The 13,196-nt window shown below is 38.8% G+C and overlaps 1 protein-coding gene across 2 annotated transcripts; it reads left to right on the top strand.

The window, feature by feature from the left end:
• Positions 1 to 5,431: 5,431 nt before the first annotated feature.
• On the top strand, positions 5,432 to 8,085 carry LOC122006179. 2 transcript variants are annotated; one of them, XM_042561573.1, is made up of 3 exons: positions 5,432 to 5,592; positions 5,976 to 7,649; positions 7,939 to 8,085. In XM_042561573.1, the coding sequence occupies exon 2, from the start codon at positions 6,067 to 6,069 to the stop codon at positions 7,645 to 7,647; it is 1,581 nt and encodes a 526-aa protein (XP_042417507.1). In that variant the 5' UTR covers positions 5,432 to 5,592; positions 5,976 to 6,066; the 3' UTR covers positions 7,648 to 7,649; positions 7,939 to 8,085. The 2 variants fall into 2 exon arrangements, with proteins under 2 accessions (XP_042417507.1, XP_042417506.1); XM_042561572.1 differs by having other exon boundaries at positions 5,976 to 8,085.
• The last annotated feature ends 5,111 nt before the right edge of the window (positions 8,086 to 13,196 follow it).

The following is a 13,196-nucleotide window of genomic DNA, read 5'->3' as shown; positions in this document are numbered from 1 at the left end:
AAGTTCATCAATAATAACTCATTCCACTAGAGAGTTATTATTACACTATCGCACCAATCCCAAATTACATTATGAGCTCCTTCATATCATGAGTGTGTTAGTCTCCCTGTGTTTAAGATATCGAATGTCCATTAATTTAATTGAGTTACTGACAACTCACTTTAATTAATGTCTTAGTCCAAGAGTAGTACCACTCAACCTTATTGTCATGTCGGACTAAGTCCACCTACAGGGTTTAACATGACAATTCTTATGAGCTCCTCTTGAGGGCATTCTCAATCTAGATTACTAGAACACAGTTTCCTTCTATAATCAACAACACACACTATAAGTAATATCATTTCCCAACTTATCGGCCCTATTGATTTATCGAGCTAAATCTCACCCTTTGATAACTTAAAGAAATAAATACTAAATATATATATTTGTTATTATATTAGGATTAAGAGCACACACTTCCATAATAACTAAGGTCTAGTTCTTTTATTAAGTCAGTATAAAAAGAACTTACCTAAAATGATCCTACTCAATACACTTAGAGTGTACTAGTGTAATTTATTAGTTAAGATAAACTAATATCTAATTACACTACGACTATTCCAATGGTTTGTTCCTTTCCATCTTAGTCGTAAGCAACTGTTTATAATTTATAAAAAACTGATAACATGATCTTCTATGTGTGACATCACACACCATGTTATCTACAATATAAATTAATTGAACAACTACACTTAACAAATAAATGTAGACATTTAACCAATGTGATTTTTTTATTTCAAAAATAGATGTTTACAAAAGCTAGACTTTTAGTATACACTCTAACAGTTAAGGGAAGCATGAATCGTCACAAGAATTAATTTAGGTTTAGACTTAAATCAAATTTGTATAGTGGGTTGTCTAAGGTTAAGAAAACTAACCCTAGTTAACCAATTGATTGTATTTAATTAGGGTTTTTAAAGTTAGATAAGAGTTCAAGTTTATTATTGGATACATGGGTATAGCTTGATTATATGTGTAGTTACAGGACTTTGATTATAATGAGTCACTTGACAGGTGAATAATTTTGGACACTCGACTTATATTAAAGACGAGTACTTCTTACTTTGACTCTCTTTAGTTCTTTCGAACTTGGTGCATGAGTTATTATTTTTGGATAAGGACTGTTTTACCTTGACTCCACTCGTATTTTTCTTGTGCTTGATACTTCCACTCAAACCTTTGAGTTATTCGTTTCTATATCCATATAGTCTATTGTTGTCATCTATAATATTTAGCAGATATTAGATATCAACCTTGTATATTTTTATTGTTGTTTATTTATGTACCGTATTGAGCATGTTGGCTTCATGTAGCATACCTGATTCCTGTTTACATGTATATGATGACTGTTGTATTTTGCGCATCATATCATTGCATACATGTTAACGATAAATTCTCTCTTGCGGTCAAGAGAGTCGTTAACCAGGGCCGCACGCTAGACCACTCGAGAGAGTGGTAGCTGGAGCAGATGCTGCTTGTCCTGTCGTGCTGCACTCGGCCACTCATGGGTAGTGGTAGCTGGAGTTGCGAGCAGCAGGGACCCCCTTCGCTTTGTAGCTTGTTAGCTACTCAGCACTTATCCACTCGGTTACTCAGAGTAGTGGCGGCCTTTGAGTGTTACAATTGTCATTGATCCGACCTCTTGACCATACAAGGGTCGTGGTGCAGAGAAGTGGGCGGGATGACCATACGTGCATACGTTGTTATTATTATACCTGCTAATACTGTTACTTATTTATGCTGCTGTTGCTAGTTTATGCTACTGTTGCTTACTTATGTTGATATGTTTACATACATTGAGATTTATACCTATGATATGTGTTTAGACCCTGGCTTACTTATTGTTAATATGTCTTTACCTCACATAATACATTCGTAGTGATGAACAGTTCAGTAGTCGATCGGTATTACTCCTGATCTTCTATTACCTAGCCTAGGATATGGTTTCAGGTATGAGCATATATTACAGTTTTATTTTAATATCTGTTATTCCCCATGAGACTGTATACTGTTAGCACTCTCTATTTGTATATTATGTCCATGCACTATCTTTCCTTTACCCGCTGAGTCCCAGCACTCACCACCCCACAAAATAGTTTTTCTTTCGTCAGGTAGTAGGTAGATGAATCAAGGATGTTTGGGAGAATCCTGGCTGCCAGTCCCGCGTCACATTAAAGGACAATTTTCTTTTCAGACTTATTTCTATTTGGATGGTATATTGAATTTTCGTATTTATTTTCTAACTAGTTGATGTGGATTTTGGAGTCAAGTCTGGTGATTTCAGGTATTTTGGTTAATGACCTTGTTGGTCTTACATTCGATTTTCCCTTGGAGTTTATTATGTGGAGTTTGTATTTGTGGTTGTGGTATAAAGCCTAGCTGGCTAGCTGTGTGTTTTTTGGTTTGTATGAGCTTCCTTTATCGTTTTTTCACTATGCTGATTTTTAGTACAGCCAAGTGGGTTGTTTAATATATATATATAACTGCGTGGTTGTGTTTATTTTGTTCCAGCCAAATAGACTAAGTATATAACTGTGTGGTTGTGTGTAAATCTAGCCATGTGAGCTGATGATTATTTTTTCTTATTTTGAGTGTTGATGTATATGGTTATATGGTTATGTATGTATGCTTCAGATTGTCCCTAATACAAGGGAGATGTTGTCGGATTTTCATCTGGCATGGACCCCTCTGGGGCGTGACAAATTGGGTTTGTAAGAATTTGAACACTTGGATTACTAAATAATAATAATAATAATAATAATAATAAACTTAACTTAATCATCTTTTGCACCTAATCTAATTATTTATATACAAAATTCATCATTTATATTTACAAAGTTTCATACCTACTTAAAACCAAAAGGAAGCTCTTATAGTTCGGTGCACCAAGTTGATATTGATACAGGATCTCGAGGAAAGTTCTAATTAAATTAGATTTATTATATATGTAGTTTTATCTTACATTATAAGAGGTCATTTTCACTATTTGAACTTAATTATTATAAAGTCATAAGACAATAATTTTACCATTGTATCAAGATTCTTTTTTCTAATACTATAATCTAATAATTTGATGAAATTTTATCAGATTATTAAGATGAACTATATATTTATCTTAACACTAGAGATTCTAGCTTTATTTGAATCTCATATAAAGTATAATACTTATAATTGTCCCGAACAAAAATCCACAAATGAAAAAATAATGATGAACTCATATCATAACTATTGGATTTTTTTTATAAATATAGAACAAACACTTTCATCCGCGATTAGTGCATCATGATGACTACTACATTAACATCATGATGCTCCATCGAAGTAAGCTGAACAAAAGCTAATTGGATCGACATCGGTAACTTCCAACAACATATATAAACATATGGGCAGTGCAAATAATGGAGATATTTTAGGGTCAATGATTGAATAGTGGTGCACTTTTGGCGAACTTTCTTTGATCCGCCAGTTGCCCAATCGAATTTGGCTTGGAATTACGAAGTAGTAGTAAAATAGTGAAATTATTATTAGATAATGGGAGGAGTAGTTGGGCCATTTGCATTATGGACGGATGGTGGGTAGAAAGGCAGCGGAGGGGAAGGGGTCGCCCATCGCGCTCTGGGGCCCTCAATTATGAGGCAAAGTCCGCCAATCACGCGTGCACCTTGGTGATAAGTACACGCGGTGTTCGATAAGTCTGTTTCACTCGTCCTAATTGGAAATTTTCTATTCGGCGAATTGGCAACGAGCACGTGGTGCTTTTACTTTTTTTTTGAGTCCGTGCCTGCCTACTACTACTCTGCATTATTTATTCTCATTATGTAGCCGTCATGAGGGACGGATATGATAATCCTAACAATTATTGTACTTGTACCGCCGGTTATGCACACTGATTTTATTGTTCCTCTGCGGTTGATGCGAATCTAGGTTTTGACTTGATTTTTGGCGTTTGACTCTGATTTGGGGTTTGGACCCATGGGTCATCTCGTGGAATATAATTGGCAGATCACCTCGAGGGATTGTCCCATACAATGTGAAAGGGAGATGAATGATGAAGAATTTATCTAGCATAATGATCTTTTTATCAGAGGATTATATATCGATGTCATGTATTCGCAAGAAAAAGTTTAGAAAGAGATTTAGGCGGATCTCCATGAGATCTCTTCGACACTCAAATCAGACTTTGAAAGGAGATAATAACAAATAATTAAACAACATACAATTATGTTATTATATGTAAGTGATGTTTGTATCATTATCTTATATAGGGGAAGAAGAACGATGAAAAATTATATTGTCTATTCTCACAAGACGTACCTCTTTTATTTTTACCAAAAAGTACATTTCTTTGCAATTATCGTCATTGTAGTTATCGCATCGAACCATAGCCTTCTAACATTAACCCTCATGAAGCACAACCTATTCGAGTTCGAAATACACTCAGCTACTTAGGGGTTTGACACTTGCAACCCACTCAAGTATGGGTAGTTGTTCGGTGCTCACAACTCATTCTAATTCAGTCGATTATTTGACATCCACAATCCACTCGAACTTGACAAGTGATAAGTGATTTTGACAAAATAATTGATTGATGTATATACCTATATAAACAGGATACCAACAAATAAAAACATAAATAAATAAGTAAAACTGAGCATTTTTAATTATCATTTTTATGAAAAAATATTTTTTAATAAAATAATCAAAAAAATATTTTTATTATATTTTTTTATTACATTGAACCGATTTATTTTAATACATTAAAAAAGCATGCACCCTTTTGATTTTTATATTATATTATATTATATTATATTATATACGGTGCAAATGCATTGCCAAATCAAATAGATCTAGACGAGAATGGATATATGGCTCGCTTAACCTTCTATGATCAAATTGGAGCGTTCATCACTCAACACGGCGCTTGAATTATCGCTTAACCCTTCGGTTGAACTAGAATCGATCGGTTTTTTGTTAGGACGAGATTGACCTGAGCATAATTGGTAACTAACTTTGCTCTATCAACAACATGTTTATTGCTGAGCTCACAAGTTTGACTTCCTTAACATCATACTCGATTTTTAAGGAAGATGTATCCTTACAAATCATTTAATTATCGCTAATTAGATTTCCATAAATAAATTTGAAAATAGTACGATAAATTGAATAGAGAAGCTTCTGTCTGATAGCGTATTTGCCTCATTACCACAAAATTCTTTTGGTTTTTTTTTAAGGAAAAAAAATAAATCAAGGGTTGAGAATATCCGTCACCATAATTAATAAAATAATAAAGGCTGTAATGACAAAACGACCAGGTCATACAGCTAGTTAGGGACCGTGTCGTCACCGTTAGTTAACGGCAAACTCTGGTCTCATCCAGTGAAGGCCGGGCCCGGAAGCCCGCTGGTTTATTAAACGGCACCGTCACTGTGCTCGTACCTTCCTCCCCTCTTGCGATCCCTCGCTCTAATGGAGGCGGCGTCCGCAGCGGAAGCGTTGAGATTGGTTTGTTCTTTCAGGATTCGGACGCTTTTCAGCTCCTTCTAGCGCCAAAAGGTATGCCTTTGAATGAAATTTGATCTTTTTTACGGTTTGAATAGGAGTTGATGTAGCTTCGGCTTGATGCGAGGAGAGGCTTAGGGTTAGAATAAGAGTTGATCTGTATTGGGGGTTCTCCGGCTTCATCTGTTGTTCTTTTGGTAGAATTCGCTTCGTTGTCCTTTGTTTTACCGGGCTGCAGACTATTCTTAGGTTTCAAGTTAGATATGAAAGTTCACTCTTTTTTTTTTTCTTCTTTGATGCGAGGAATTGGCTAAAGTTTGGATTTTGTTGTTCATGAGCGGATAAATGAAAAGGGATTTTGGTTGTAATGAATGGGATTGTGATTTATTATTATTATTATTTTTATGTATATTGGATGCTTCTGCTGGATCTTGTAGATCTCGAATCCCACCTGGTAGGCTGGATTGGAAGGTGAAAGGGGGTAATCTTGAAGAGGAAGAGACAGATAAGGGCGAGCAAGAACACACTATGGGCGAGTCCATCCTAACCACCTTGTCCATGGAGAACCACCACCTCCATCACTTCCCCTCCACCCTCCTCTCCATGGACACTGCAGGCCTGCCGGGGATGGCCATCTCCCCTCCTGAAGACAGTGACCGTGAGCTCTCTGTTATCCACCAGCATCATCAGGGTGCTCTTTCCAGCCCTCCGGACATCAATCTTCCTCTCTTAGTCGACCAATCCTCTCCGCTGCAGGCTTGGGACCCTGACCCTATGGATATGTTGGATGTCAGCCTCGGCACACAGATCTGTGAGGCTGATGCTCTCCTTAACCTCCCCAAGGCTGGAAGCATTGCTAGTGCTGCTGGAGCTCGTAAGTGCGCCAAGAGAGGGGACAGCATATGGGGTGCATGGTTTTTCTTCAATTTTTATTTCAAGCCTGCGCTGGTAGAGAAATCCAAGTGCAAGATTGTCCAGGATGCAAATGGTGTCTCAGGGTTTGACAAGTCTGACCTCCGTCTCGATGTGTTTCTTGTCCAGCATGACATGGAAAACATGTACATGTGGGTCTTCAAGGAGAGGCCGGAGAACGCACTGGGAAAGATGCAGTTGCGAAGTTACATGAACGGGCACTCACGCCAAGGAGAGCCTCAGTTTCCTTTCAGTGTTGATAAAGGATTCATGCGATCTCACCGGATGCAGAGGAAGCAGTATAGAGGGTTATCCAACCCACAGTGCGTCCATGGGATTGAGGTGGTCAGGTCACCAAACCTTTCAGCCTCTATAGAGGCTGATCGAAAGAAGTGGATGGAGCTCACTGGAAGGGACCTCAGTTTCTCGATACTTCCCGAGTCTATTGATTATGAATCATGGAGAACTCTTCCGAGCACAGATTTTGAGCTCGAGAGGCCTCCCCCTCCTCTGAAGAATACATCACAACCCACTTCAAGGAAATTGCTTAATGGTTCTGGACTCAATTTGTCAACCCAGCCATCAAATCATGCAGGGGGAGATGGCATGGATCTTTCCCCAGTTTGTAGTAAGCGCAGAAAGGACTTCTTTTCCCATGTAGGAAATGAGGATTGCAATTTGTCTGGTAATCCATATTCAGATAGGCCTCAGGATATGGAAGTTCGTCCAGCTGAGCTTTCATGGGCAAATGAGTTCGCAGGTGTTATGAGACATGCCTGTGGCCCAGTGACTGCAGCAAAAACCATCTATGAGGATGGAGAAGGATACTTGATCATGGTTAGCCTGCCTTTCTCTGATCAGCAACGGGTAAAGGTATCCTGGAAAAACAATCTTACACATGGAATAGTAAAGATATCCTGTGTCAGTATTGCTCGGATGCCTTACATAAAGCGGCACGATAGGACATTCAAACTGACAGATCCTTCCCCTGAGCATTGCCCTCCAGGAGAATTTGTGAGAGAAATACCACTACCTACACGGATTCCCGAAGATGCAAAGCTCGAAGCCTACTACGATGAATCAGGCACCGTATTAGAGATTATGATTCCTAAGCATAGCGCTGGCCCTGAAGAACATGAAGTTCTAGTGTGTATGCGCCCTCCTCATCTTGGTGCCAATGACCTTATGTTGACATGATGGTCAGTAATTATTGTGCTTTTGTTTGGTTGCCATGGTCAATTTTTCATTGCTTACTAACTTTATCTCATCAAAAGGAATTGATGGAATGAAAAGCTCATCCTTATTATTGAGCTTCTCTTGCAACTTTGTTTGACCGGCTCGTTGTTTTGTGTTATTTATAGTCGGTATACAAACCAGTATCATTCAAAAATTAGCAAATTAATCAGAAGTTTAGATACGTTTGCCTTAATTTATTGTTTATGCAGAGAAACTCAGTCACAGATTTTTTTTTTCCTCGTGTGTTTGTAGGATTAGAGATCTCCAGCCTTTCATCCGTGTAAAATGGCTATTAGTCGTAATTACTGGGACACTTGTAGATTATGAAAATAATGGTGATATCTTCTGCAGTGTACTAAGAAAACTGTTTTCTCAAGTTTATTTAGTTACTTGCACTGACCGTCTGTGCTGTTGACTTTGTTGTTTGATTTGATAAGATAGAAGTGATATTTAATGTCTTCCATTATATTGATGAATTATGCAACACTTATAAGGGCTTTAGAACCAAGAGAAGTTCATTTTTTACAAGTAACTTCTCTTGTACTTCTTTATATTCATATCTTGGAAAGAGAGTGATGTAAAGAAGGTTTCTCGGAGAAGACTTGTAAGGGGATTTTTAAGGAGCGACTCATAATGAATTAGTAGGTATTCGAATCATGTTAACCCTTTTATAATTGCGCCCGCACTTCTAGCATGTGGAATCAAAGTAGGTGCTCCAGGATTGTGGACCAAACATTCAACAGAGATGGCATACTACTTCAACCTTCCAGCGCCAGCATAAGATGACGTTCCATCTGTAGGAGGACCACTTTGAATGTTGGATGATTGTTAAGAAAGGTTTCCAAGTTCTAGGGGATAATATTTGAAAAAAAAAAACAGAAAGGGACTAATGAACAAATCCAAGAAACGCATTGAGGACAAGATGGTGAAACTCAATGAAAATTCTTTGTCGATGTATGAAACTCCGAGAAAAGCATGGAGGAAGAGCGACAAGTTGTTGATGACAAAGTACCCTCTTCGGTCAGAGTTATTAGTGATGAACCATCAAGTTCGCCAAAACCCGTGGAAGATGAAAGCATGCTAAAATAAAGAGGGTAAAAGTCAAAAGGAAACCCGTAGAAGATGAAAGCATGCTAAAATAAAAAGGGCAAAAATCAAAAGGATCCTACTTTATTGTTTTTTTTTAATCAAAAGGATGTTCTTTTCCATTAATGCGCCATGTAAAATGATCTAATTGTCATTTATTATTTTTGTTTATATTTTTCGTTTAAATCTTGAATCAAAGGTGAATCAGGGTTATGTTTAGTAATTATGAATCCATAACTGTTGTATAATTATAGTAACTATGATTTTATACTATTACATAATTATAATAATTATGAAATCATAAAATAATTGTTCAAATTCAACTTATTTAATCATATTATAATTATGAAATCGTAATTGTTATAATTATATATTAATTATACGTCCATAATTATTATAATATATTTTTGATTCATAATTTAAATAGAAAAATATAGATAAAAGATAATTATAAGAATAATATAGTGGATCGTAGTGGGGCCTTCTGACCCTTGGGGGAAAAAAATGCCGAAAAGGTAAAGTCAAATCTAGTGAAGTCATCACTTCGACAACCAAAGTGAGAGAGGGCCATTACAAAACTAATTGCACTCAAGTAAAAATAGATAAATAAATTTTCAGGTGAACGAAAAAAACAGGAAGGAGAAAATATAAGAAAAAGAAATCAGTTTATAAATGAAAGGAGAAATTAGTTTTATAAATGAAAGGAGCAAGGATATCACATGAAAGTTTACTTGAAAGGTAACTCCAAAGTAAAGCACCAAAGAAGGTAAATATTATGGTAAAAACTTTTTGTAGGATTTAAAAAGTGTTAGAGTAGGGGTGAATAGCGTTCGTAGTTAATTTGTTCATTTTAAATAAATATACAATGGAATAATAAAAGAAAAGAAAATACAACAATGCTAATAAGTCCAAGATTTTACTTGGTTCAGAGCTTGTGGCGACTCCTACTCCAAACCCTGCACGTAAGAGTGCTTTCGATGGACAATCACTAATCAATCCGAAACAATACAAAATGATTACAGTTGCAGTACAAATAACTTTTAAATAAAATAATACCGACAACTTTGTATGAGGAAATCTCTAGAAGAATCCTCGTCGAAGTTTTCAGGCGTCGTGGAAGCGTTTTCTGAATAGCTCGAAGAAGCGAAAGTCGTTCATTGTGTTGTTCTAAAGCTCTTGGTCGAAGCTGCTTTTATAGGTTGTTCCGGGCGGCCGAAACTCCTCCAGACACCTGGACCACGTTGTTCGGCCACTCCGCACGCGCCACATCAACTTGGTAATAACTTTTGAGTTCCAGGCGCCTGGACCGACTCCGGGCGCCCAGACCAGCTCGGGGTGCCCAGACCAGTTCCAGGCGCCTGGACCCCTTCTGAGCCCCGGACCAACTTTTTTCAACCCCTTATTTTCTGCAAAATAAAGTTAGTCCAGGAATAAAACAATATATATTAATTAAAATTTGACTGCCTTTGACTGTCCGGTTCTGACTTTGAGTTTCGTCAAAACTCTAGGTCGAACTGATGCCTACTGTTCCCTCTTCGGGGAACACATCCTCACCTACTCCTCTCAGGAGAAGTTATCTGTTGCCAGATTGATCCTCCAGACCAACTGGGCTTTTACTCAGCGTTCGAAGCTTCCGGTCTTCATGTTAGATGTCTGCTCCACGACCTGCCCAGACTTCTATCCGTTCGCGACATCAGGATTTCAACCTAGAGTCCTCGACTCTAGGATTTTGCCCGAAGCTCTCAACCCGCCAAGACTTTCCGCCTAGGGTTACCACCCCCTAAAATGACTCTTTTTTATCTTCACTAATAAATTGTTGGAACTCACCAGCTGATTGACATTGTAGCCATAAACCCTAAACACAGTTACTGTAGCAAACCCAGAAGTTACTGTAATAAAACACTAATTACTATATCAAGCCCTAAGTTTTGGGCTTTATAGCATATCCTAAAAACACCTCAAAACCTCAATTTTAGGGTTTAGAGTCCATTAGTAAATCGATATGCCTTATCAATTGACTAAATACCCCTATTTTAACATTATCTGTTGTTGCGGTTTGCACTAACGGTTTAACTCGGATTTTGATGAATGATAAGTGAGTTAAGTTAAGTGGTTTCATAATCTAATTGCTTTACCAAGTGTGCAGGAATTGACGAGTTCAAAGGACCGGACACCAGGGTTGAATTCAGCTAGGTCCGAGGGATCGGATAGCTGGTGCAAAGTCCAGATAGGTCAAAAGGTCGACCAGATATTTGACAGGAAGTCCTATTGGATCCACGGGTCCGGACAACTGGCAGAAGTCTAGTTGGGTGTGCGGACCGGACAACTGGCATGAAAACCTGATAGGTCAGAAGACCAGTCAAACCAACTGCAAGATGGTAAGTAAAGGTAAGTCATTGGAGGAGAGTGACTTTGTGAGGATGCATCTCGATCGAGGGACAGTAGGTGTCGGTCCAAGTTAGGTTCATTTTGGATCCCTAATCTAAGACCTTGACTAGTTCGTGGTCCTGAGAGGACCGGAACTAATTACTACTTCTTATTTTTCACTATGCTAACTTTGTTTTACAAGTTAGATGTTTTAATTTTGGCCTAACATAACTTACAGGGCAAAAGAAGTAAAAAACCTTCGGATGAACAGTACCCGAAGGCGTCTTCAATGGTTATGGAAGGCGTCTTCGCACTGTTAATTATAAGTACCCAAAGGTAGTTTTGATACGATCAACCAAGTCAGGTTAGGTCCTGTTCGTATTTAACCCCTGTGTCTAAGTGTGTAGGAACTTAGGAACGCAGGAGTTTTGTGAAAGACGTAGCTAGTGAGAATGATGGTATGGAAGAGAACCGACGTGCTCGGTGCGTCTGAGGGATGAGGTGCTACGGAAGAGTACGCGGGCGGACGAGAAGGAGACACACGACATTTTCGAGGGACGAGAAGCCGGAGCGGAAGATTGCTCAAAGGCTAGAAGTTGAGTTCGGGTGAGCCATATTCTGGATGGCCAAGATCACCCAAGTGAGCAGAGCCCGAGCGGAAGACCCAGACCAATGTGAATAGAAAAGGAGCGGAAGACTGGGACTGAAAATCAATAAAAAGTTGATTTTTTGGTCTGGGGTGCCCTGACCAAGTCTGGGGCGCTTGGACCTGTCTGGGGCACCTAAACTTGGTCCAAGTGCCTGAACTCCGGGCGCCCAGATCAAAAATTTTAGCCAAACACGACGTGGCACGTGGCGTTATGATGGGGATAAAGTTTTATCCCCCTAGAGGCACCTAGAACCCTTCTAGGCACCCCAACCAGGGCTATAAATACAGCCCTGGTCCCAGAAGGTCAGAACAATACTTGTGATTGATTTTTTTCAGTGTAATTCTGTAATTGAATGCATTAATTGCTGTAAGAGGATTCTCCACCTGAAGGAGAGTTTAGTGTGTTTTCATTTTCCTTGGATTAACAAACTCTCCGGTTGTAACCAAGTAAATCTGTTGTGCCTCTTATTTCTAATTTCTTATTTAATTTATGCAAGTGTTGATTCTTATTAACCTGTAAAGTTTGAGGAATATTCATTTTTCTTTACAAGGCTATTCATCCCTCTCTAGTCGGCCGCCAAGGGACCAACATTCATGGAAGGCACCTTCAATAGCTTGAATGCGCCTTCTGCAGGATAGAATTCAGACCTCATCGTGGATAGAAGCCAGACTGTTCGGGATCAGATTTCTCAAATTGGAGGCACCTTCAATGGCTATGGAAGGCACCTTCCAAGCTTTTTATAAGGATGCTCACCCAAAGCTTCAAACACAACTTCTATACGAGCTTCGACACGACCCTTTTATTAGACTTTCAAGCAGCAAAATCGCTTTTTGCATTGCAGAAACCTCGAAGCTAGCCACGGATCCGTGCGAAGATAAATAAAGATTCATGTACATGTTTGTCTACACTAGATCTACCTTAGATCTACATGAAAAAGAAGTATTACCCTTGTAGCGATGCCCTTCGCTTATCCCGCTCGTCCAAATGGTTGTTGGATCTCGTAGAGTGTCAAGTGTACACTCCTCTACACGTATCCACACGGACAAAAGGTGGAGAAATCCACTTAGAGTGTGCTAGCACTCTTGAGAGGTCTCAGCAATGGAGAAGAAGGAGAGAAGAAGAAGAGAGGAAGAAGAAGAAGCCTTGAATTGCCTTGATTCAATGTGGCCGGCCACTTATTAGAGCTCTTATATCTCCATGTAATACCAAGAGTCATGGCTCTTGGTCTTCCTCATGAGATGGTACACAATGATGTAGTCTTGATGATGTGGAACATCATCATTGGTCGGCCTATGCCAAGTCACAATGAGGTGACATTTGGTCAAGTCAAACTTGACCCTTCATCTTCCCTCCCAAGTCAAGTCAAACTTGACCTCTTATCTCCCATGGTTGATCAAATCTAACCTT

This window comes from Zingiber officinale, chromosome 7B (assembly GCF_018446385.1).
Source record: "Zingiber officinale cultivar Zhangliang chromosome 7B, Zo_v1.1, whole genome shotgun sequence".
NCBI lineage: Eukaryota > Viridiplantae > Streptophyta > Magnoliopsida > Zingiberales > Zingiberaceae > Zingiber > Zingiber officinale.
The sequence above is the reverse complement of the archived record's forward strand: the minus strand, read 5'-3'. Positions and strand labels throughout refer to the sequence as shown.